A 27,648-nucleotide genomic window follows, 5' to 3' on the forward strand; every position below is an offset into this window, starting at 1 on the left:
AATGTTTCCAACACTGTGCTTCTCTGTAGACATGATGTTCTTGGGCTCATAGTCAGCATTTCTCTCCCTCCAAACACAGGAGTCCATTTTGGTCTCACAGCAGTGCCAGCACTTTCGCCAAAGCCTTTTCTGAATCATTTTTATGTTCATTGTCAAACTTAAGACGAGCCAGGCGGGCCTTCTTGGGCAGGAGGACCTTGCGGGTGCTTCAGGATTTCAGTCTACTGTGGCATAGCGTGTTACCAATGTGTTACCAATGTTTTGCTTGCTAACTGTGTTCCCAACTGTCTTGAAATCATTAACAGGCTTCTTCCGTGTAGTTCTGGGCTGATCTTTAACATTTCTCATGATCATCTTTACCCCATTGGGGAAATATTGCAGGGAGCTCCAGAACAAGGGCATTTGATAGTTATTTTGTATATCTTCTATTTCCAAATAATCACACCAACAGTCGTCTCCTTCTCACCAAGCTTCTGTCTGTAGCCTATTCAAGGTTTGTGCAGGTCTCCAATCTTGTCGCTGACATCCTTTAAAACCTATTTGGTCTGGACCATGGTGTTGGAGAGGTTGAACTGGAAGATACAGATTCTGTTGGCATGCATCTTTTATATACATAACAAGCTGATTTAGGAGTACTTTCTTAAAGTGACAGGACTAATCTGTGGTCCATATAGGCACATAACCAATCTGTGGAGCCAGAATTCTTGCTAGTTGGTAGGGGATCAAATACTTATTTCACTGACTGAAATGCAAATCAATTTATAACCTTTATATAACATTTTTTTCCCCTGATTTTTTTAAATATTCTGTGTCTATCAGTTAAAATAAACCCACCATAAAAATTATAGACCCTTCATTTGTTTGTAAGTAGGCAAACTTACAAAATCAGCAGGGGATCAAATACTTATTTCCCTCACTGTATATGATGGGTAATGCTACACATTATTGCAGGAACCATTAAGTTTCTGTTGGTTTAGACATAAAGGAGCTACTTTAATCCGACCTAGACTTCATTCCAGAGAAGGTGGGACAGGTAAAATGACTTTCTACAGATGAGTATGGCTGAAACAACACAATAATGTTTATGTTGCAATTAAGACTGTTGACATTGTTGAATATTTGGCCTTTAGCGCTTTGTTTTGTCAAATGTAAGGCATTCATCGCATTATGGGGGTTCATGTCAACATAGCAATTATGAAGCTAACAGTTAGCGCTGCTGGCTAGTGTCTATAAATATGAAAATAAACTCCTCAACAAAACCTAAAACAAAACAGAAAAAGTAATGTAGTTTGAGCTGCTCTCATTGACAACGGTATTCATAAAACAGTCAACTTTGAGGTTTCTTTTAAACATAGTTTTGCGTTGAATTGCGTTGAGCCTGGCCACATGACAAAGAAAGCTGATCCTGATTGGTCCTCTAGTGTGCATTCAAAGTGCCGATTAGATCGCAGATAGAACCTTGTATAACCAAAATAAAATTCGATTTTGTAGATAGAACCTTTTTGTTTTCTTAAAAAACTCCCAAAATGTACACATTTAAAAAAAACACTCCGTTAAGTAAATAAGTTGTCACAGAATAAGATAATAACTCAATATTGACAAAAAGGTCAGATAGAATCTTATAATTCTAAGACAACGATGTCAATCTGCATATGTGATGAACATATTCATCTTTGATATGTTTTTTAAAGTCATTTTGAGCAAAGCAGCTTTTTTTGTTAAGTCCAGTAAAAATCACAGGCTCAATTGCCCTCGGTTCTCTTTAGTTTGGTAAGGACAGCATGAACCGGATCTATTATCAGGGTCTCTTTGTGGTCAACAACTGAGAACACTTTCATCGTCTTAGTTGTCTGGTGTAAGAATGAGCCCGTCTCTTTGTTTTTAGCCTCGCAGGTCACGGTGTTTACAAGCTCCTGCCTAAAGCTCCTGCTGACCACACAGTAGAGCAGAAAGTTGGTGGTTGAGTTTAAATTGTGCAACATGTTAGCCACGTCGCTAATAACGTTTATGGGGATGCTGTAGTCGTTACGGTCAAACTCTTTGTAGTTGTATTGAGTACGGAGGATGCAATATGTAACAAATCGAGGAAGGCTCAGAATCACAAATGATACCGAGACCGTCCCAAGTAAAATGATTGTGCGTCGGACTACACCCCGCTTGTTCGTCCCCCTGATTGCCCTCCACTCCTCCTTGGTGAACAAGCGACTTGAACCGTTCAAGTGATAAGCAATGAGTGAGTTGAAAATGAGGACAAGAACGATTGGAAGTCCACCTGAGAGAAAACTGGTGACCCAGACCAGAACTGTGGTAAACGTCGCTTCCCTATAGTGACAGCGTAATGCAGTGATGTTCTGTCCATCAGCCGTGATGTTAACTGGAGTGACAGTGTTGATCCAGCTCATGGGCACGGATGCCATGTGAGACAGCAGCACAATAGTCACGCAGATGAACAGAGCGGCACGTGCCTGATGGAACCGTTGTTTTCCTATTGTGATGCTCAGAACCAAATAGCGCTCAATGGTGAACATCACAACTATCCAGCTTGAGCTGTAAAGGGCACCGTACTGCAGGAAGCCCATTATGCCACACCACGGCTGAGAGTTCCAGAAGGGCTCCACTTGTAGGAAAACAAGGCAAAGGTCTAGAAGGATTACCCATACCAAGTAAGAGGTGTCCGTCAAAGCAAGGCAACTCAGGTAAATGGTTGCTGTCTCAGACATGCCGCATTTCCGAAAGCAGATCATATAGAAAGTGAAGAGGTTGGCTGGAGAAAGATGGGAAATAAACCATTTTAATTCTGTCATGAACTCGCAATATTAAAAATAGTGCAGTGTAGCAGGGTTTCAAACTTTTTTTACCATTCTTTCATCATGTCCAAAAGCCTTTTATTTAATTATTGAATATTAAATATATAATATTATAAAACTATAATGTCAACCATTTGTTGGATATTGTAAACATGAATATTAGCAACATTTTACACTTCTGAAAGTTTTAGAGATGATTTTAGGATAAAACCGATCCCAAACTCGAGGCTTCTGCCTCCTCTGCCTTTTTTGATTTACTTACCTGGAATTCCCGTGATGCACAACAGAGGGTAGTAAACCTTCTGGATAGCAATAAAGATGTTTCCCCCATCCATTGTCAGCAAATGAGCGCTTGGTAGAAAAGCATAATCACTACAACAAAGTGTTATGAAGATAGTAATTTCCCTTTAGATAAAGATGTTTTGTATAATAGTATAGCAGCCAACTGGGCACAACAGCAATTTAAAGAACAGAAATGCACAAACACTGATTCACATATACCACATGCACAAATACCCACGTAGTCTTCATCGTAGAAATAAAGTCAAAACTATTCAAACATTTCTTTCAATTTAATACTCAAGACATTTTTGCCAGATTTTTGTGCAAACACGTGTCATTTGCATTGCATGCATTTCCCATCATATGTGTTATTATAAATAAAATATAAATGTATAAATATGGAAAATATTATTTATTCTTTCCAAGTAAACATAATTTTGGTTCAAACCTTTGGTTTGCCAAGTTAAAAAGAAGTTAAAGACAATCACAGCAAATGGAAATTAATGCTATAATATCTTCATGTAAGCTAACTGTGAGCGTTTTTAAACACAGATTTTAAAAGGAGCATGACAAGATTGACCCCCCCAAAATAATATTAATACAATTTAAAAGACAATATTTTTGTTGCTCAAAAATCTCAAAAAACGCTACTTTTCAGGAAAAACACTGTATTTATAAATATATCATTTCTTACTGTATTTATCATTTCTTAAATGATTTCATATTTTCAAAACCCACAGGAAAATCGTAATGATTTATGAAAAAATGCCAGTCAAGAACAACGATATTTGTGGCAGTTTTCAGTATAATCTATGAAAAAATGATATATATACACCTACTGTATATAATCTACGATGATGATATATGATGTACTTACAGTAGCGCCAAAATCTGCATGTATGAGTGCAGCCAAAAGCCAGTTCATTTTATATGAAGACAACTCTGACAGATACCTCTGTACAGCTAGGAGGGCTCACCTGTAGACTAATGTTACTCACACACTGTACACACAGACCCTGGAAGATGGAAGAACCTCCCAAAGAAGTAAAAGTTTCCATATTACGATATTGAAATGTTCTATAATCTACTTCTAAATCTAAACCTCACATAAACCTGATGACATTATTAAACAAAACATGATTTACGCCTTCCAGGGAGTTAAGTTTTTCAGGAAGATGTGCAAACTTATTCTTTCTTCTGTTTCACTATGCTTGTGAGAACATTTTTTTTAAAATAATTTGTCTGCACACAAATGTTTAAAGCTGCATTAGTGAAGAGAACATTGTGTCTCAATGAGAAATGTCTTGTTGTTTACAGGTCTTAGACTCTATAGACAAAACAAAAAAGCAACTTTAATATGCAATTTGCATATCACTACTGTCCTGTTCTGAAATTTCATGGTTTTTATTTTTTGCCATAAAGCATTATTATTAGACACCCCTTATGCTTGTCACTGAACCAAAACCTTAATTTCTTTGGCACACAATCATCAGCTTTTACAAAAAGATGTGATGTGTAGAATGTAGGAGCAAGGCTTGTAGAAAATTTAAAATATTATGTGCTGTTTATTTCCAAATGGTAAACGAGTAAACAAAATGACATGTTAAAAAAGGCAAAAGTACATTTTTATGTGGAAGCCTACACTTAAAAGTACCAAATGCATAACTCAATATATACTTTTAGGGACAATGCAACGAGGAAAAACAATACCAGTGATAAAATGCCCTTATCTTAACCCAAACACGTAATCATAGATCTATGTTAGATTCAATTAAACACATTATGACAATGCAATCTGAAGACTAAAAGTATATTGTATGGGGAACAGAAAAAATGGCACGAATAGTGAAATGAGCAAGGACTGGTTGTCCTGGTAACCAGGTTGAACAAAAACGGATTCTCCCTCCTTCACATAAGGCAAGCGGAAGGTTTGTGACACTGGAATAGCTATTTGACTGTCTGTCACATGAGGCTGTGTCCGAAACCAAAAGAGCTGCCTGCTCATTTTCTGTCTAGCTATTCAGTCAATGTGTCAAATTTAAGCATTTTTTTAAGACAACCAAGCGAATATGTCATAACTACAATGCAGATTTCTCAGTACAAACAAAATAGAATCATACATTAAAAAGCGAGTTTAGATAATGACTTAATTGATCAATTGAAAGATTTTTATAGAACAGCTCATTTCAGTCCTTGATTCTGATTGGTCAATAGCTTCATGATAAAACACAGCTATGAATGCTGCGTCCAATGATTCTGTATAATGTGAACAACTATTATCAGGGACTTTTATTCAAGATGAAGGAATGCTTTTTGTGATGTTACCTCATGCAAGTTGCATTGATGCATATATTTTTGGCTATTTGCATGGTGTGGTTTATAAAAGAATTAAGGTACTTTAGACTAGTACTGCATTTCAGTGCTTTCAAGTCATGGCTTACGGGGTAGCAGGCACTCCGCTTCACATTAAACCCTCCCGACTTGCACGATAAATAGGCTTATCCATTTTTAGGATAATTTTTTATGTCTTATGTTCAGATTCTATATTATGCCAGCAATTCGCCAACATGGACAGCTTGAGTGACATGCCCCTTAAGGACTAGGGTAAGGGAAAATTCTGTCGTTACCCTTAAATCATTTCAAATCTGTATGACTTTCTTTCTTTTGCAGAACACAAAAGAAGATATTTTTAAAATAATGTTGGTAACCAAACAATGGCGGTACCCACTGACTTGCACTGCTTTTTAGAAGTGAAGGGGTAACGTCGGTTACCAACATTCTTCAAAACATCTTCTTTTTCATTTTGGGGTTAAATATCCCTTTTAATTACAAACGTTTAGAAAGTAATTTAGAAAATAGACCAAATAACTAGATAATATACAATTTTGATACAAAAAAAAAAGCTAGGCTACTTCAACATTATTGATTTTGAAGCAAAACCACCAACATAGACAGGAAAGAGTATATCCATCCTGCTTTTAAATATTAACCAGATAAAGGCACGTTAGTCGATCAAATGTTATGCAACCAGCAGATTCAGACGTGTCCTGATGTCTTTCTACCTCTGGACAAGGCAAAATTCTGCAGGTTTCAGACACAACCTAAAGGATGGGGAACCAGAAAATAAAAAAACATACATAATCATTGGGTTTAATACTGATAAACACCTGGTAGCTAAGCAACTCATCAAGAGAGAGGGGATATGCTAAAATAAGTCTTTAACATTTGGCCACATACAAAACTGTAACATACATTATGTGTAAAATAACTTTTGTTCTATGTTAGGTCAAGATATTATGGAGAGGACAGATTTCACAGATTAACAAAATGTCAGCTCAGCATTTGAAGCACTGTAAAAAAGAAACAAAATAAATACAAGAAAAATAAATACATTTGTCTTGCAGGCTAAGCCTCAAGACTAAAATGCTAAAGACGTCTTGAACTGTCGTTCCTTTATCTACAGGATTTCACCAGAAGAGGAAAGAGCAAATTAACTTCATACATTCACAGAAACCAAATTTTAAGACCTGAAACAAAGTTTTATGCTTTGGCAAGTATCAAAACCCTTCATAGACTTCCACACAATGTAAGCATAATTACTACTTTGCAAAGGAAAACAAAAGGGCAAGGGAGGACAACAAAGAAAAAAAGAAACATGATTGAAAAAGAACCCAAAAATAATAACATAAACAGGCATTTTGTATTTACAATGAATACAGGCAATTTTTATCATTACAAAGGTTATGGTCACAGCCATGAACGAAAGCCTTCCCACGCCCTCTTTCCCCAACATTCCCCACAATTCCCTCTGCTGCGAACCTCAGCTTGCATGTCTATCCACTCCTCAAGTTGAAAAGTAAAGCGGTACAGTCTCCTCTTTTTCGATTAGGGAATGAGGACACAGGGAATAACAGGAGTCTAGGTGAACCTATGAAGCGGTACATGCCTCCAGACAGGAGGGCAGCGGGGAGGCCTATATGATGCCTCAGGGAGGTTGATATCAGGGTGGGCCCGGGGTGCTGGGTTTAGAGGTTGTCTCCAGGCTGATACTGAGGTTCAGTCGCGGTGAAGTAATCCTCAAGGAAGCCCTGCAAATACTCGAAAGTGGGCCGCTCCTCTGCATCTTTCTTCCAGCACTGAAGCATCAGCTCATGTAGAGAAATCGGACAGTCCTGAGGACATGGCATCCGGTAGCCACGCTCCACTTGTTCTAGTACTTCCCTGTTATTCATACCTACAAAAAAATGACAGAAAACTCAGTAAGAGATAAAAAAATATGCTTTAGCTTAACAACAACTGAGTTTCAACATGATTCATTTTAGGGGTCAAAACCTGAAGGACAAACAGATAGAGGACAGTCTAAACTCTATCGCAAATAGCAAATTTGGTATCTCTGTCTCTAACCCTCTAGCGTCAGCACAATGTAAAAAATTAGCTTATGTTTATGCTCATAACTTTTGACTTGTATGTCCTAAAAAGAAAAAAAGATCTTGTAATTGCAACTACACGGAATTGCGGAAACCAGGCATAAAAATGAAATTCGCTGTATAACGTGGCATGGCAAGGAATCTTGTAAATTTAGAATTTCAGAAAGGAGTGCAGAACAGCTAATAATCCTACTAAAAACAGTTAAAACCAGGCTAAGCTCTTTTGCTGGTTTTAACTGGTTAAGCAGGCGGGTTTGGGCTGCTTTTTAAGCTGGTCAAGCTGGAACCCCCCAGCTAAAACCAGCAGAACACCAGCCATGGAATTCATTGTTTCATCATTGTCATGAGGGACATGATCGCGTTTTAAAAGCATCGAGAGAGGAACGCCTGCAAACATCTGTTCATGATGCAATGCAGCATTGAGTCCTCCTACTACATGCTAGCCAACATCATTGATGTTTTTCCACTAGGCTTTTTATTTCTCACCCACTGGGTTTTCATGACATGTGAACAGAACCTGTTTTTAAAGTAATAAACTTATTAGTGACTGGTGAATAATGAAACTGATATAGAAGCAGGGTAGTCACGAACAAATATTATCTGCATATTTTTACGGAATACAAATGAATAAGAAATGCACTGTTTAATAACACCCTTTCTCAAGAGAGAAACCATTAAAACTAGGGGTGTGACGAGACACTTATCCCACGAGACGAGACAAGACACGAGACTGGGAACGAGACGAGATTTTTAGACTTTTTTAAAGAAATCCTCAATGATGAAATATATAGGGAAAAATAGTCTCTTATTCACCTTAAAACACAAAAGGCAAAAAATGTAGTCATTATAAAATCACCTTGTACTTTATAAAACAAATTAAACTTCTATTTTAATTAATAATATTATGCAGTAATAAACAATATGTAAATATTGCAAAACGTTTTGTTGACTCAAAACTGTAATTGCACAAAAAATATGCTTTGTTTTCTTAACAGGCGCAGCTTTTAGTAAAGAGCTGTGTCTGTTTTCTCTATATGCTTTTGCATAGTGCTCGACTGCTCGTGTTAGCAGTGGTGGTGATCATATCACACTGTCAATCCTCCTTCCTCCACTGACTGAACCCTCATAGCCTTCAGAGAACCAGTTAAAACTACATAAACACATCATGTTTTATGCTTTCATTGCACATTTGTAAGAGACAGATGATCTGTTTTTGAAGAGGTGTGCCTGTGAATGTATTTAAAATAACGTAATGTGAACTTGCAATTGCTATACTGCACTTGTGGTACAGTCAGCTCAGCTGCTGATTAGCTGCGTGCTCCCAATGCGCTGCTGGCAGCGGGAACCGTCGCAAACACTCGTGCTTAATATGCACAAGGCGCTGCAGACGCGAGAGAACATTGAAACCCGTCCGTCTAGCACGTTTACATAAAAAAACGGTGGGAAAGTAGCGCTGCGGGATGGAAAATCACGTCGTCGAATGGCCGGGCTGGTCATTGTAGCTCTGCTCACATACATGTTGCAGTTATTAGCGTGTTCTGTACAGTAATGAAAACAGGTCACACATATATAAAATATATTTTGAGGTCACACAGATTAAATTTTGGGAGCATATGCGATTAAAATGCTCGCAATTTCGAGCCCAACACCCCATCATGCCAATTCCGTGAGGATATTGTGTTGTTGCGAGACCAGTCTGATCTGGGTGCCACGAAATCTCGTCATACCCCTAATTAGAACTATTAATTACCTGTGATTGGTTACATCACATTATCACACATTCCTGTCACGATTCAGTACAGGTATGTTCCATTTCATTTCCATTACATTTAACATTTGTTCATTTAGCAGACCATTTTATCCCAAGCGTTTAAAAAATGACACAGCATTTAACATTTTAAAATGCTTGATGTTTGAAACATAAACCCATTCTGTTTTCCATGTTCATGTTTTACAGCAGCATTTTGAATAGTTTACCTGGATATGGAACTCTGCCTTTAGTAACTAGTTCTGTAAGCAGTATTCCAAAAGACCAAACATCTGATTTAATGGTGAACTTTCCATACAGAGCCGCCTCAGGAGCGGTCCATTTAATCGGGAATTTGGCTCCTGAAATGCAGAGAAACACAAAAGCCAAAAAAGGTATTAACCTGAAAGAATACATTGGATACACTAGTTCGTCATATCCAACCAAATAAAATCCAAATGGACTTTTTTCCATTTCCAAGCTGGTCCAGGCTATGCAACTTGTTGGGATGAAAAACTTGAAGAATGAAAAAAATGGATGTGATAAATAACGACAAGACACCCATATTTGTGTGACCTATTCCTTTAAATAGCCTATAGAGACAAAACACAACATACAGTGGAATGCTATTCTGGCCTTTCGGCTGGGTGAACTACAGATATTTGTGATCTTTCTCACCTTGTCGGGCAGTGTACTCATTGTCTTCAATAAGTCTGGCCAGGCCAAAGTCAGCGATTTTACACACCAGGTTATCACCCACCAGAATGTTAGCAGAGCGCAAATCTCTGTGAATATAGTTCATTCTCTCGATGTAGGCCATGCCTGCAGCCACCTAAACACACAAAGTGGGAATACTAAATATGCTGAGCAAAGTCATGTTCAAATCTTTATGGAATAATACTAAGGTTACTTGTGTTCAGTAGTATTATGTGGACACACAGTGCCGACATAGAAATGATATAATTGTATCCACTCAAACGGGGCTTAAGGATACAGCATTGACCACAGCACAGTAGTCCACAATCCTGCTACAGTATATGCAAAATGAAACAGTAATGAAAATAAAAAAGTTGGTCATTTTAGTGGCAACACCTATTAGAACACCTGTGAATTTGAAAGGATCTGAATTCATACTCAGAAAAGCATTAAGTTAGTTCTAGTTTTACACACATTGTGATCATAATAAGTTATGCCGATTATGTTCTTAAACATATAGTAGTAAACATTGAAGCAAAAGTGACTGTAAATCTGTCTTAGTAGTATAGCGTATTACAAGTTGCTGTACCTGGGCAGTCATGTCAACTAAATTGGGCAGCTTGAGCCCCCGTCCCTCCCCATCCTTCAGGAAATCTAGGAGGCTACCTGAAAAATATCACATGCACTTGGTCAGTAAAAAAAACATTATTCTACAAATTGTCACGGCACTGATATCATAAACAGAAAATTGTTAACAGAGTATGATCATATGGCATCTGTTGTGTAAGAGTTTTAGTACACGAGTGTTAGCTTTTGCGATCATTACAGATGGAGATCTGGCCCTAAATTTGCTTTCCACGTACAGCATTAGACTCAATGTACTTCTTTGTAAAAAATCTCCAACTATCTCCAGCTATCCAAAAATCTCCAGCTATCCTGTAAACGCATCTATTTTATTATTTGACAACAACCTCTGACCTTTTCCCATGTACTCAGTGACGATATAGATAGGCTCCTCAGAAACGACAGCATATAGTTGCACTAGTTTATCATGTCGCAGTTTCTTCATGATCTGCGCTTCCTCTAGGAAGGACTCTGGAGACATGGTGCCGGGCTTCAGGGTCTTCACAGCCACTTTAGTGTTGCCGTTCCAAGTACCTGACAGCAAAAACCAGATAACTTACAGTTAGCACATTGCACACCAAACCTAAAAAAAAAACATTTTATCCAAAAAACACCCTTTATTTCATGCACATTTTCTTTGCAGTTAAAACAGCCATTTTGAACTCTGGGGAGAGTTCACTGACAATGAATTGTGTCTAATGGTAGAACTCAGAAACTGCACAATTATCTGGACAGTTTTACAACTTTTGGTTTACACTGGACTTTGTCATGATTGGCAGTTTTAACCGCAGGACAAAACAGGAGTTTAAGTCAACCATGTACCGGGTTGTTAATATCCACAACACTGCTTGCCTTTAAATCACACAATTCAGTATATCAAGAGCAATCATTAGATACCTAAGTGTGGGAAAAGAGAATACAGTAAAAATGTACTGTAGTTTGCCATACTACATGCAACTTATAACTTAAAGACCCTTCGCAAAACCCCGCTCCCCTTCGTTCCTGTTGCTATGTCCGACAAGCTATCGGGTATCAGCCATACGCTCCCAGTGTAAATTTGTGCACTACCTGGGGAATTTCTGGAAAAATTAAACTCTGATTTCAGACAGAATGGTCTGCAATATGCATTCGAGGGATACATTCAGGAAGTTAGATTACTGTAACTGTAATTATTCTATATTTGCGTCCACACCAGCAGGCGATAACGTTACGCTAATTCTAAACTCGCACGATGCAGTAGGCTACTACTGTCACATAAATGGCTGTATAGCTAACCTAAATGTGGTGTATCAAGTGTTTATATTTACTTCGAAATTTGTAGTAATGACAATTTTAGAGAAAGAGAGTAACTTCGGGCAGAGCTTTGGTCGGCTGTGATCTTTCTTTGTGAAAGTAACGTTAAACTTTTAAATATTAGTTTAGTACAGAAAAGAATAGCAGTCCATCATTTATTTGTGTTAAATACAACAAACACAGTACGGCTGTTGCTTGACGACTTCATTGCTGAAAACTTCTTTCCTTTAAACTGTCGCTGCAAATCGTCGCCTTGGAATGATAAGGTTCTATCTGCGGTCTGAGTAGTTTGGAGATATGGAGCTTTAAAGTTTTTGCATTTCAAATAGAAAAAATGATACGAGGAACAAATCTCTTTTATACATGAAAAAGACAGAGACCCTAAATGTATTCCAAATGTACAATATCAACATTTTCAGAAATCTGTAAATGGGGTTTTTTGGAACAGGTCAAACGCAGATAGAACCTTCCGATTCTGAAAAATCACTTTCGGTTTAGAATTATAAGGTTCTATCTGTGAAACATTCATTAAAGCAAAACATTTTCAAGCAACACAAACAATTTACTTATAACTTTTGTTAAAACATGAAATTAGTGTATAATAATGTGTAAAAAAAGTACATTTACATGGTTTTTATGACACTTATTTCATATTTTAGGATGCTTTTTTCTTGTTCAAGTTAAGCATAAAAGGCTGTGCTAATTGTTGTATCGATGTTTTATCCACAGAGCGTGGGACAGATCAAATTACTATTCGAGATGAGTATGGCTGAATTAACCTAATAATGTTTATTGTTGTAATCAAGACTCTTGACGTTGCTGACTATTTGGCATAACTGCATTATGAGAGTCTATGTAAACACAGGTATTAGGAAGCTAGCGCTGCTGGCTAGTGTTGTGTCTATAAATATAAATCAATTATAAATAATCTCCTCAACAAAACCTAAAACAAAACAAAACATACTGTTGTTTGAGCTGCTCTCATTGACAAGAGTATCAATAAAACAGTCAGCCTTGAGGTTTCTTTTAAACATTGTTTTGTGTTGCACTGTTCCCTCAGATATTCCCGTCACTGATGAGTCAGGTTACATGACAAAGAAAGCTGATCCTGAGAAATCCTGATTGGTCCTCTTATGTGCATTAAAAGTGCTGATTGGATCTTGCAGATAGCCAAATTTATAATTCAATTTTGTAGATAGAACCTTTTTGTTTTCTTAAAAAAGTCCAAAAATGCACACATTTAAAAAAAACATGGCATACTGTAAATAAATTGTCACAGAATAAGAATATGTGAATAACTCAATTTTGAGTTAATAATTCTAAGGCGACGAAATGCTGCTCTCTGAAGGCTGAAGGTGCGCTCATCACATCACATCTTGCCAGCTTTCTCATACATGTAATATGTAAGTAATATATCAATACGTATTATATTCCACCTTAAAACACCACTTCTCGAATGCTTACGTCTGTAATTCGTACATTAATGATTCCAACAATATCGTGTCTCCTATCTGTATTGGTATAGTTGTGATGTGAACTCCGCTATTTAAAAGTTATAACTTAGTTATCGTTATAGTGTGAAAGTCCATTAAAGCTGGGTATATATGTCTCGGTTTACTATTCCAATAATTAAAAAGCTATTTTTTCATATTAATCATCAAAGCTCTACTACACCAGGCGGCTTGTCGGACACAATGGCGGTCAGTCACGGGTGCACATAATATCGGCGTTATGATTGGTCAGATCGCCTGTCAATCAAACTGCTTGCAAAGGGTCAATTAAATAGGGCTTTACCGATGTAAAATTTGGCCGATGACGATAAAATATCGTCATACTTCTGGTATCTTTTTGATTTAATAAACAAATGATAGATGTTCTTCCAGAGCAACCCAGAAAAATGTTCTCAATAGCCACAAGTCTAACAGGTCTCAAGACAGAAAGCATTCAGAGCAGTCTGATTCAAACAACATGCTTTTGTTCCTATAATTTACACATTCATAAATATCTACAAAATGTACCTACATCAACAATGTTTTGCTACTAGCAGTAAGTGCATGATCACGACACAGACAGTACTGTAGGTTACTGGATTTTACTGTGAGCAACATGCAGCTGATGTGGTTTAACCAGAGGAAATGATTTATAATTTATCGGCTATAATATATTTGTCTCATTTTATTATCGGGCCGATACAGCTGATAATTTATCTGCAGCCCTAAAATGAAAGGTTTTAGAAAACTACGCAATTCACTGTGTGAATGTCACAATGGAGATGGAAATCGGTGGCACAATATTTCAATAATCTGAATATTTTACAAAAAAACGTTTTATTTTTATACTTGCAGAATATGCTTATCAATTATTACAGTATACGTGCCAGTGTTGCTGATGAGAAAGCATTTAGGGAATGAGAAGCTTCTTGTACCCGTCCATTTTTTCTGATTTTGAAAAACGTTATCATTAATTAAAAAAGGGTACAAAGAATTTACTGATTCATGTCTGAGCTAGTTGTTTTGGTTTGACTTTGGAGACAAGCTTCCCAGTGTTACTACTTTAAGTGAGTTTTTCCCCAACACTATTATCCACACACTGTTTGTGCTCATGAACAACTAAAGGCCTGTGGTGTTTTAAAGGCAAGGCATATCATTGGGATGTACAGGTCTACATAGAAGTGGGGGAGGAGGTAGTGAGCAGATACCTGTGCACGCACACACATGCAAAAAAAAACCCCACACGTCATTAATACAGGGGTTGGACAGTAAATGCTACTCTTTTGAAGAATTAGTCACAATACACTCTTATTATGCAAGCTGATACTTACCGTTTTTATTCTTACCTCTATTCACTGACACAAATATAAATATATTTCTTACAATACTTAAAATTATTCTAAAATAATATATATACGTATATATGGTTCTCAAACTTTTTCGTTGTAAGGCCCCCTTTGTGTAGAGTGCATCGCTTTGCGGCCCCCCAAATAAAGACTTATAATCTTAAATTTAACATTTTTATTTAAACAAAAACACATTCAGTTATACAATGCTGAAACATCAATTCTTTTGTCTGGTGGTCTTATTTTTCTGATGTTTGATTGCATAAAATCTATGATCAATTTCTATATTTCATAAAATGCCACAAAATCTGTGGCCCCCCTGGATCCATCTGGGGGCCCCCAGGGGCCACGGCCCCCAGTTTGAGAACTACTGTATTAGAAAATGCAAAGACATTTAAAAGATAGTTCACCCAAAAAATACACAAATTCTAAATTCTGTCATCATCTACTCACCCTCTTGTCATTTCAAACCTGTATAACTTTCTTCTGCAAAACAGAAAAGAAGATATTTTGAAGAATGTTGGTAACCGAACAATGGCGGTACCCATTCGCTTCTATTGTATGGACACAAAACCAATGCAAGTCAACATTCTTCAAAATCTTCTTTTGTGTTCTCTGGAAGAACACAGTCCTTGAGACTGGTACGCTGTTGTCGCAAGGAGCTGGTATTACTTCAGCAAAGTGTGTCTTTTTGGATGTCTTAAATATATAGCAGACAAAATAATTAAGTGGTGCTTACAAGCTTGGAATGACACAAAGGTGAGTAAATAATAACAGGATTTTTATTTCTGATTGAAATTTTCCTTCCTAATAAAGGATAAAAATATGAATAGTAAACGTTTATATTACTATATAATAGTGGTGTTGTAAGGATTAAACAAACTCCTTTCTAATATTTAAAGTTTTGTGTAGAGGTACAGTATGACAGTGTCAGAGCGGAGGCAATTTTCTTACCACACCAAACATCAGCGAAACACCCCGCCCCGAGTTTCAAATCCAGCGTCAGAGACTCACGGGAGATTTCCCAGCAATCATGGCTAAGTCCCACCGTTTCAGGGGTGTAGAACATGCACAAACCCGTTAATGTAAAGCACAAACCATCTGCATTCTCTACAGGGAGAGGGAGGGAGGGAAAGGGGTTAACTATAAAGACGGCGAGAAACGTGCAATAAGAGAGATGGAAGGCTTCCATGTTGTTCTGAGAGGCTCAGTCACTTTACAGTACAGGGATATTACAGCCAAAACATTAACGATATTAAAGATATCTGATTTATGTTAAATGCCATGTTCGCTTTGTGAGTTTTCAGTTTTGAGCTATATTGCATTGCATTGTCATGATGGCATCTTTTATTGAACCCAGAACATCCCTTTAAAAAATAGCTTGCATATCCAAATATCTGTAAAGTGACTCCACCCATCACAATGACCTGCCTCCATCTCCCTGTTTGGTTGTTTGTTGCTAAACACAGTGGGAGGAGGCCATACCCATCCAAACCTCCCCAAACTGGCCGTTGCCCAAGCGCTTTATAAGCTGCAGTGACTCCCGTGGGATCTCCCACACGTCTTTGGTTTTGACAGACAGGTCGGTAAGCCTTGGCATCCCTTTGTGGCAAGGGACCACCAAGCGACAGCAAAGCCCTGCTGCCCTCTCTGAGCGCGCACACACAAACATAAACAGTCAGAGAGAAAGAAAACATTCAGAAACAGAATAAAGCGAGTAGAGACTAAATGCAGTAGCATCTCAGAATTGGGAAAACTCATTTGTTGGGTTGTTCAGCTTGGATCCATCTCTGTGTACTTGTAACCTAGCAATCTCTCTAGGTCCAAATTGGGATCTCCTACTGTAGATGTATACGTTTTGCATACAACAACGTCATCAAAACGCCCCGAAAATGTTATTGTCAAGTAAATGAATGGGCATTAAATGACCTAAAAAGTTTTCCGTATTTAGTTAAAATGGTATTTCATGCATTCTGACTTCTTTACACTGTTAAACGTGCTGGCTTCTCATGCTTAACATGGGCAAATTGTCAAAAAACTAATAACGTAGTTTTTTCTGTGTTCAATACACTCCACCAGGGTTTGTATAGGTTTCTGAAAGTAAAATTTGAAAGTAAAAATGTAATATACTCTTGTCAAACTGTTTACATGACAATAGTGGTTATCATTACTATAATGGGTAGTTTTCCCATATAAAAAAAATGAAGGTATAATTTACTATGAAAATACATGTCTAATTAGGTATGACTATTAAAAAGATATGATTATTAAAAAATCATAGCTTCTCTTTTTTTTTTAGCAAAACATGCTATGAAATGGACATTTTAGGCTGTTAAGGTATTGATATTTTTAAGGTCTTATTTAAAAAAAGAAATAAAAAAACATGTGAAAGTTTTGAAATGAATGACATGACAGACTTTAAATGCCTAATGTCACGGTTCTGCCTTCTTGTTTCTGAACTTCTAGTCGTGTGGCAGGATCGGGACAGAGCCCTTAGGTTTTTTGTGAGAAAGCCATAAGTCGTTTGTTTTTACATCTCATGTGCTTTCTCGTGTCTTGTCATTGGCCCCGCCCCTCTCGTTTCATGTATTGCTTCCCTGCCGTGTCTAATGTTTCCCACCTGTCCTGTGTCATTATCCTTCGTTTGTCTTCCCTTTAAATAGTCCTCATGTGTCATTGTCTTGTTGTTCGTGGATTACGTTCTTTGTACCTGTGATTTCAGTGTGCCATCGTTTTGTAATCCAAGCCTGTCAAGTCGATGTACCGTGTTTCCACCGTGAGTCAATGTTTGTCTAGTTTATGTCAGTTTAGGTTAAGTGTTTTGTAGTCTAGTTAGTAGTTTATTGTTCCTGTGGAGTCTGTTATTATTTATTCCCCTTGTGTTTGTCATTTTTGTCATTTTACCCCCGCGTGGGTTTTTGTTTTGTGTTTATTGTTTAAAATAAAATCTTGTGTTAACCCCTTAATTCCCTGCTGCCTGTAATTGGGTTCTTCCACCACGCCGACCGTGACACCTAAAAAGACAATTTGTGAATACAATCAACAATTTGATTTTCTTGACCTTTTTCTATTTCATATTACTTTTTAGGGCTATATTTCTTTTTATTCTATATTTGTTTAACATGTGTTTTTTCCCTGTGCAGCTGCTTGATACTATGCAATTGTGTAAAGGGTTATAAAATTGACTTGACCACTGGGAGATCACAAAAAATCGAAATGAATCTCCTAAGGGCGTACTCACACTGTCCCAACTGAACCGCGCACAGGTGGTTGACCTAGTGTTGTCGCTCGTAACTGCGCTCGTGCCCTGAGCTGGCTGGAAGAGGTGGGCTCGAGCGCAGTTTGGTTTGGAAAGGGGGGCAAGTGTGAGCGCAAACCATGCCGGATCGCAGAACTGAAAGCATGACGTAAATTATGCGACTGTTCAAATTCCTCCTTGAAGTTTAGCCGCCATGTAAAAAATATCTAATGCGCACAGCACTTGCAGGTGTGTGTCAACGCGGTCAAAACTACTCCAAATATTAAAAGCGTAATGAGCTTTTTACTCTCATATCACTCTCGTATGACAATGATATCATAAGCAGTCACATCGTTATGATGAAAGCGTGCTCGGGTGCGGATGGTAAAGTACAGTGTGAGCGCAGGCCAGCGGGTGGGTAGTTTTTTAAATTGACTTAAATATCCTAATTTAACTAAGGCATAGCCCAGGAAACCGCGCCTTAACGTGCTAAAGTTCTAACTTCTCTTAGCTCGCTTCAGCCAATGGAATTGTGCGCAGTGGCCTCCAAAATATCGTGTATTGCTTGCTTGTGAAGTAACGCATTTTACTAAATAAATGTATTGCTTGACAAAAAGTACTTACTTGCTTAGCTCTTTTGATGTACATAATAAAAGTAATTTACCTCTTTCTTAACAGCCCATAGCGTGTGTAATCGATGTGACAGTGAAAGAGCAAACATTCAGTCGGCTAATGTATCTTAAGTTGTTTGCCCCTCATTGATTAACGATTGTACTGGGAACCTGTACTGTTTTGATATTTAAAAATGGCTGTGTGTAGGTGAAGCATTTTCGTACAAAACCACAGCAATGTTTACTCTGGACCATAAAGTCGAGATAACAGAACACGTCGCACCAATAGGACACACCAGTTCAGGAAGCAGCCTTTAAGTGCCATCTGCTCGGAGCTAAGAGGGACCCAAGCATGCATCCGGCTCCATCAGCCATGAGCGCTGTCAGCCTTCTCACACGTGGCAATAAAAGCAAGAGACTGGATATAGTGTGCAAACATGCACACAAGGACATCACGAGAAGAATAAGATCAAAAACACATGGCATATTTCCTGTGCTCTCCAGGTTAGGGTCGACTCTCAGGGTGCTTTTAATGGTGCACAGTTGTTTGTTTGTAGTTTAAAGTTACATAACGAAACCTCTACAGTGTTGCGGGTGGTCTGGGGAAAATTCATGTGGATTTCAGATAATAAAATGTACTGTTTGCAATTGATCTAAACGTAATACATCTTTATGAAAGTGAACTGTATTCACCCATTGCAGTATAATGCGTTTCTTGCATTAAAGGGATAGCTTACAAAAAATCGTATTCAATTTAAAGTCATGTCATTTTGTTCTGTGGAACATAAAAGAAGATATTTTGAGAAATGGATGTCAAAGTGGGCCAATGTTGTTTGGTTATCAACATTCTTCAAAAGATCTTCTTTTGTGAAGAAAGAAAGTCATGCATGTTTTAGAATGACATGAGGTTTTTTGGGGCAAACTATCCCTTTAATTAAGAAATGCATACTGTAGATCTGCTTATCTCCTCAGAAATTGATCCAGATAAACAGCAGAATATGAAAAAAGTGACCATTCAGGGTCGAGGGAGGCGGAAACAAGTTTTGATTCAGATCAAGCAATTGAAGCAAGTGTGAAAACAAAGCAGAGTCTCCTTTCAAAATGCCCTGCTGCAACAGGGTGGACAACCAAGACAAACACACATACTTGCTGCTGAAAGGAATAAGGGTCAATGAGAAAGTGTGCTAGGTAAAGCAAACATGGCCATCTTAGACTAGAAGAGAATTAGAGTTAAAGGGATACTCCATCGTAGAATGAAAACTTTGCAATGAATTACTCACCCTCAAGTCGTTCGACAGGACATCCGTTCATCTTCGGAACACAAATTCAGCATAGTTTTGATGAGGTCTGGAAGCTTTCTGACTCCCTCTTTGTGTTCCGAAGATGGACGAAGGTCCTTGATGTTATCATTATGTTATCATAAGACTTCGTGGTGAGTAATTCATGACAGAACTTTTTTACGGCGGAGTATCCTTTCACAGTAATGTCATCCTATGAGCATCTGTGTATATGTTTGTTCTGTGTGCTCAATATGGAAGGTAATGGACGAGACAAAAAGCACACGCTATCTGAAATCCATAGGACTCGTTTTAAATGCATTTACAATCGATATGTTAACTGGGGCATAGGCAAAGCAGACAGAGCTATCCAGACGTGAGTCTGGTTTTCTGACTGACTGAAGATGTGCTGCCTCCTGTAGGAAGAGCAGGGCATTATGGAATATAACCTCAGAATGCCTCTTCATCAGCTTATTTTGCATATAGTTGAATGTGATTTTAAAGGGATACTTCACCCGAAAAGGAAAATTCTGTCATCATTTACTGACCCTCAAGTTGTTCCAAATCTGTATAAATGTCTTTGTTCTGATGAACACAGAGAAAGATATTTGGAAGAATGCTTATAACCAGACAGATGTTGCTCCCCATTGACTCCCATAGTACGAAAAAAAAAAGGTAATCAAAAGTGCCCAAGAACTGTTTGCTGTCCTACATTCTTCAAAATGTCTTCTTTTGTGTTCAACTGTGTCTTTTTTCCTACAATGGTAGTCAATGGGGGGCAAAATCTGTCTAGTTACAAGCATTCTTCCAAATATCTTTCTCTGTGTTCATCAGAACAAAGAAATGTAAACAGATTTGGAACAACTCGAAGGTGAGTAAATGATGACAGTATTTTCATTTTTGGGTGAATCTTTTTTAATAAGAGAATAATTACCTACGATAATTCTGCATGTCAGACTTGTAGTTATGAAACAACATCTGCTGAACATTGGGTATTAGGTCTGCGTAATGAGAAACGTGTGTATATGTGTTACCCGAGTAATGCTGGACCAGCTGTTGAAGGGTCTCGAACTGAGCTCTAGTGGTGATGTAATACCCTCCACTGTCAAGTTTACGGATTTTATAGTGCTTCACATGGTCGCCTTTTACATCATCCCAGTCACGAATGGACAAAGAGAAGGCACCTGCCACACAGACAGACAACAACAGCAGTCAGGCATGAATATAATGCACAATGCAGTAAATAGTCTTGTTTAATGTAAGAAAATGATGTAATGTATTTATGTTGTGCAGTGCAGTAGTGTCCAAGTGCACTAAATAGTTTCTGTGTAGTGCTTTGAATGGTGTTGTTTAGTGTAGTAGATGGTGTTGTTTAATGCAGTACATCGTGTTGTGTGGTACCTTTAGTAGTTTCACTTTCTCGGATCAGGTAGGTGCCACGTGGGCTTCCTGTAGAGAGAAGTTGCCTCTCCGCATCCTTACGGCCCAGCTTACCAAAATACCAGCTAAAAGACAGAGAATTCAAATAAAACATCTGCACCATTCAAAGTCCTCCTGTGGTCTAGCCTTGTAAGATAAATATAAACGATAAAGCAAACAACTCCAAAAACTATCGGCTCTTTCTATCTAGCATATACTAAATATCTCCCTCTGGTTACAGTTAAGCATGCTAGGCTGAGCCAGCAGCTGACATCAGCTCGGCTTTTGAAGATAAAATGGAAAAACACCCCATTATTAACATGACATCATCAATCTTCAGCGTAACGTAGGAAATCAGGAAGCAATTCCACAATCTAGGCTCAACTCATAGTGAGAGTTTGAGGCTCTGTTAAATATTTGGAATATTTGAAATGTCGTCACTGGATTCATTCAAAGTGGGCAGATGTTTGACATACGTCTCTCTGAGGGGTCTATGGGTTCAACGTGGGAGTGCTTTAAATGACATCACCTCGTTGCCCCCCCACCCTGAACACAGCTGACTTGTTGAGATTGCATGCATATCACATACACACAGATGTGAGACTTACTCCTCAGCCTGGATCGAGTCCACAGGAGCGACGTAATTACTGGGAATGTAGCCGGTTCCCCCTGTGGTAAGAGAGCGGGCGTCCCACCAATCACCCTCACTGAGACACACACCAAAACAGAGAAATACACAAACTTGATCTTTCCTCGTTTATTCATAGTGAGCGAGTCATAAACATGCAGAACACGTCTTCACATCTGGACATGCACTACATTCATTTACTCAAACAACTGTGCCCTTTTTACCCATCCATCCATCCATCCATCTGTAATTGCTCAATAAACACTATACACACACTTGCATCTCTTCATACATACCACAGTTTTTTTTTTCTTTTGGGTATAACTGAAGGTACATTTGGTGCCTGAAGTCATTTGTTCAGATGGTGATTATTTGTACTGTTGTTACTCTTATATTATAGTATAGTATTGAGTGTCTTAAGTAAAAATCATGATTTCTTGGTGACCACATTCGCCAATTCTTTTTTTCCTTTATGTATTAATGTGAAAACAAAATATAATCCTAATTTCTTTTGGTGTTACGGTGGCATATTTTATTTCTTTAAGACCCCAAAATAATTCTCCAAATTCTACAGCATGCCATTACAAAAAATAACTTTAATTTCAATTTGTGTCCAAAAGTCTTGCATAAATTCTGTTACCGTACCGTTCTTCTCTGTGGGAATATTTTAATTAAAATTAAACACCAGCAGCTCATTTTAAAACGTCAAAACTGTTACCCCAGTTTCACAAAACTGTTTCAGTTTCTGTCTGTGAGTTTATTTGCATATATGGTATACAAGGACACAAATGTGTACAATGACACGTGTATAACAACATAAACATATCCTCTCAACCCAAATTGCTTAAAAAATATACTTGTTACTGATTTTTTTGCCAAATATTTTCTGGGATGGTTAGGTTTAGTGGTAGGGTTATGGAATAAACTATACAGTTTGCGATATCTACATTTAGAAAACATCTAAATGTTCAATCTGCCTATCTACTGTGTTCTTCTGAGAAGGTCCCATTTATTCAATAACGCATTCTCTCTCTCTAACAAGAAATACTTCTCTCCACTAACAGACCCATTTGCCTATTCTCGAAGATAAAGAATCATTTCTTACAGTCATAGTTTTGGCGTATTTGGAGAAGATGCTGTATCTCCAGCACCCAGCAGAGAGAGCACTACCGCTACAATCTGGCTATGTTTGGAATAGAATAGTATATTACTAAATAATGTTCAAACTTGAGAAGGATTTTTACATTTTTTGATTTCAAACTTTTATAAATTAGAAATAGCATTAATATCAAATAAACAGCTGCTACAAGTTAAACATATATTTGATCTTGCTGGGCGACACAATTGTTTTGATGGGTTTATAACCAAAAGGTTGATTTAGACAGAATTGCAAAATAAACGAAACAATTCTGGTTGATACATACGCACGCACGTAGGATGATCTTTTAATAGTATGTAATCTTCTGTGCGTGGCATCTACATGGTAATATTTGTTTGTTCTTCTTTTAGAACTAACAAAACCAGAGCTGTGGTAGGTAACAGGTAATGATGTCACTGCACTTCCTGTTTTCATGAATGAGTAGGTAAACCTAAATTCAATATACCTGCATCTTCTGACGAATGATAAATTTAGCACTTGTCAAAAGTCAGGAAACCACCATCACATGCAAACGCACGCACACACACACACACACACACACACACACACACACACACACACACACACACACACACACACACACACACACACACACACACACACACACACACACACACACACACACACACACACACACACACACACACACAGTCTAAGAAATATACTCATCGCTGATATGTAGATGTAACTACTCGGGTCAGTGCACTGCAAGCATGCTGTTCTATACAAGTGCATTTCAGTGTTATTGTGGTGCACCACGGGGTTCTATAGACTTACGTGCTGTTAATTATTTGAAAACTTTTCTCCTTTCCTGAAACTGAGGTCATCTCAGAACGTGCTTCAAATATCATACAGTGCAACAAACAAAGTGACACCTAAGAGAGAGAGCAGCAGAGAGAGAGAGAGAGAGAGGAGAGAGAGAGAGAGAGAGAGAGAGAGAGGAGAGGAGAGAGAAGAGAGAGAGAGAGAGAGAGAGAGAGAGAGAGAGAGAGAGAGAGAGAGAGAGAGAGAGAGAGAGAGAGAGAGAGAGAGCATAAAGGCCATTTCTGTCTGCGGAGGCGTTTAGACAGATCAAATAACATTTACAACCTGCAATTTGTTTGGCTGTTATAGCTATTTCAAAACTATAGCCATTATAGCCTTTGTCTGGTCAAATAATCCTTAAAGCATTGAGGAGAGAGCTACACCTCTCCCAAAGGGTAGAACACAATTGGTTTGGTTGGGACTTTTGAGCTTTCACATATTCAGTTAAAAATATATTTTTAAACATTTTATATTAATAATGAATGGATGAAGTGTTACCTGTGCCTCCTCGTGTGCGGAGCGTTCCTTGGTGTGTCGACGTGTTGACCCCTCCAAAGACCGATAAACCTTGCGTGACCGCAGCACTGTGAAAGTTGTTGTAGTTGGGAATGGCGGGGACCCCAGTGACCCCACCGAAGCCGGGGTAATGTTGTGGTGTGGGATCCACGGCAAACCGATAACCGCCGCCACTCTGAGACAAGCCAGTGTCTCTGTCTTCTGTTAACTTAGCAGCCTCTTTGTCCTTACATTGCACACAGCCCATCCTCTATGATCTGAGACAGAAAGAGGGGTTTGACTACAGGGTTCGCACTCTAAGCCAAATGTCAAACTCTCAGACTTTCACTGACTAAAAAGTTGAATTTCCGTAACCAATAGTGAATGAAACCCAGTCTTTGAAGTGGTCGTTATTTAGCCATAGCTCTTGAAATGTACATTTTCCTGGCATTTTGCCTTAGTTAAGAGCTACAGGTGACTGAGTTTGACTTAAGTGGTGGCAGGTGACAATGAGTGCCAGGGAATAAAATGGCGCTGAAGATAACCATAACAATAGGCAAAAATGTGTAAAAAATACAATATAGAAAAATTACATTTTGACAAACAACAAACTTTAATTTAACGTGCCAACAAAAATCCCGGATATTCCATGACTTCGACAAAAAAATGTTAAAAATTCCATCAGTTTCAATGTCTGAAATAGACCTTTTAAAATTCCATGATATTCCAGAAATTCCATGACCCGTGGGAACCCTGTGACTAAGAGTTTTAAGGGTAGCCATGAAAATGTTGTTGCTTGGGCCTTAACTATGAAGGATAAACTTTCTTGTTATGTATTATTTGATTTATTTATTGGAATAACAAATTCTTCTTGTGGTGCTTATGAAGTTCACTCACTAAAGCACTAAAGAGTCTGAAGAACAGTGTGTGCGTGTGTGTAAAAATTGCATGTAATTCAGCTAAACTAACTGACAGCCAATACACTCCCATCAGGACCCTTCAAGAACGTTGCTTTAGTGAAAGAAGAGAATCAAATTTACCAACCAAAGTAAAGAACATTTAAGACTACTGCTAGCTTTGCATATGCTGAAGGCAATGCTTGCAAGGCAGCAAAAGCAGTGTTTTAGGTAAAGTGACAGTAAAGTTGTGAGGTCAAGTAGAATGCTCCAGTAGAATTTACTTAACTGGTTGGGATTTTAAATGGTTTAACCCTTATGCGGTATTCGGGGTCTTTTTGACGTTCTCTTTGTCCAAATGGCACGATACTTTGTAAAGTGGTCAACACTTTCTAGATCTACAAATAAAAAATAAATTGGAATGATATCTTGATTTTATGTTGGTGTGGAAAAAAAGTCACACTCATGGTCTTCGGGGTCTCCCCCAGAAACAACGCAGATTACGGATAGACAGAAATGCAAAATGATCATACTCACATGGCGTGCACAGAGAGAGAGAGGGAGAGAGAGGGAGAGAGAGGGAGAGAGAGATAAATTTGACAAAACAATTTAGTCACGCGGTTATCTTACATTTAGTAACTGATGTTTAGATTAAACTTGTAGAATTGTATGAAAACAGATCACTGAAATGAATTATAAACTCTAAAGACTGCAACTTTTCTCTTTGTAACATCTTGCTGAGGTTTGATTCGAATCATAATGTAACATTATTCAAAAACAATTTTTTCATTACAAAAAATGCTAAACTTTGACAGAGTAATTTTTATTGTTATAATTATCCAATCCATAATATGAATCCAGCTGAAAAAGATATATTTCAGTTGGTCTAATAGCACATAGCAAATAGTGGAGCTCTGCAGCAATCTACTGGTAAGTTTGAATTTTTTTCTTTTTTAAACTGCATTTAAAAAAAAATCTTACACTAAACCTTGTCAAGTTAACAAGTCATATTATCCCCATGAATGAAAATTTGAAATATGGGTCTTTTAAAAAGTGAATTTTACATAAAAAGCTGTTTTTGTATAAAAACCTATTTAAAAATTTTTTTATATATATATTTTAAAAATTTCATAAATCCTCCAAAAACTGCACAAATATGGAGTAAAAACATTAATAAACAGAGTAAAATTACCTTTGTTAAAAAAAATGACAAAATTAGAGATTAGAGAATTCTAGAGAGTAGAGACCCCAAAGACTATGAGTGTACACCCCAAACGAAGACCGCATAAGGGTTTAAAAAACCTTCTCTATAACAACTTGTTAATTTTTACATGTAAAACTGAAACTATGTACAATGCAAAAGCTTAAACAAGGTTTGCACGTTAGGTGGTTGGATCTGAATTAGATCATTTGACTGTGTAGAAAAATATGGCATTCATGATTTGAGTTTTAAGATGCCTTGCCTTAAAATGTCCAAAATCTATTTTTTCACAAAACATTCTTTCTTTAGAGACTAGATAAAAAATGACTCTAAATAACAAACAATCAAGCAGCTTAATCTCTTCCAGCTGGATGGAGTGTAATCTGGATTTATGTTTATGCGGGTGTGTGTGTGTGAGAGAGAGAGAATAGAGAGGCAGAGGAAGAGAGATGTGTGTGCGTGTGAAAAGCATTTTAATCACTTATTTTGAGAGTACCTCCTGCAATATCTAGTGTGGGACGATTAAGGGGAAAGCAACTGTTCACTCAAAATTTAAAAGTTAGTCCCAAATCAATTAGAATTATTTTATGACGCTTTATGTTGTTTTGAATCTGTAGGTAATCACACTGCCCCAGAACTGCTTATTGTTGAAAGGCCCAATGTGTAATTTTTTGCAGGATTTATTGACAGATATGCAATATAATATAGTACATAACTATGCCTTCAGAGGACCTTCCATAATGAAGTGTTATGTTTTTATTATCTTAGAATACACACATACCCCGCAGGTTCCACCTGCAAGGAATTCACCATGTTTTTTTCTACAGAAGCCCTAAACGGATGAAATGCTCTGCATAGCACGTTTCGTAAATGCGTTATCTCCTTCGGCAAAGAAGCAAAACGTTCTGTACAGAAAATCTCTTTTCCCAATCTTTTAATAAATAATATACTATATTTGGCTGCATCAACTTTTAACCATGTTAAAAGTTTGGCTGTAAGTGGAACTACTTTTTTATTTTATTTTGTCAACCACACTGAAGATAATATAATAATGATGCAATGATGCATACTAACTATTTACCAAATTATAGTATTAACAGTACATGATGAGACATCTGCCACTACTTTGTTGTTTAGATAAGAAATGTTTATACAAATATTGGATTTTATTTCCAGATTGTTACCGCTTGGCACATGATTTTAAAGTA

General features: G+C 37.6%; 2 protein-coding genes across 2 annotated transcripts; both read right to left on the reverse strand.

Moving 5' to 3' along the window:
* Window positions 1–1,742: 1,742 nt before the first annotated feature.
* On the reverse strand, window positions 1,743–3,142 carry LOC130565461 (probable G-protein coupled receptor 139). The gene is made up of 2 exons (XM_057352191.1): window positions 3,070–3,142; window positions 1,743–2,764 (listed from the first exon to the last, which is right to left on the reverse strand). The coding sequence occupies exons 1-2, from the start codon at window positions 3,140–3,142 to the stop codon at window positions 1,743–1,745; spliced, it is 1,095 nt and encodes a 364-aa protein (XP_057208174.1).
* Window positions 3,143–4,634: 1,492 nt separating this feature from the next.
* On the reverse strand, window positions 4,635–23,881 carry fynb (FYN proto-oncogene, Src family tyrosine kinase b). The gene is made up of 10 exons (XM_057353207.1): window positions 23,822–23,881; window positions 21,866–21,964; window positions 21,240–21,343; window positions 20,873–21,022; window positions 16,198–16,362; window positions 10,938–11,117; window positions 10,549–10,625; window positions 9,942–10,095; window positions 9,494–9,625; window positions 4,635–7,323 (listed from the first exon to the last, which is right to left on the reverse strand). Exons 1-10 carry the CDS (start codon window positions 23,869–23,871, stop codon window positions 7,115–7,117), a joined length of 1,320 nt encoding a protein of 439 aa, XP_057209190.1. The 5' UTR covers window positions 23,872–23,881; the 3' UTR covers window positions 4,635–7,114.
* Window positions 23,882–27,648: the final 3,767 nt, after the last annotated feature.

This window comes from Triplophysa rosa, linkage group LG15 (assembly GCF_024868665.1).
Source record: "Triplophysa rosa linkage group LG15, Trosa_1v2, whole genome shotgun sequence".
NCBI classification, from domain to species: domain Eukaryota; kingdom Metazoa; phylum Chordata; class Actinopteri; order Cypriniformes; family Nemacheilidae; genus Triplophysa; species Triplophysa rosa.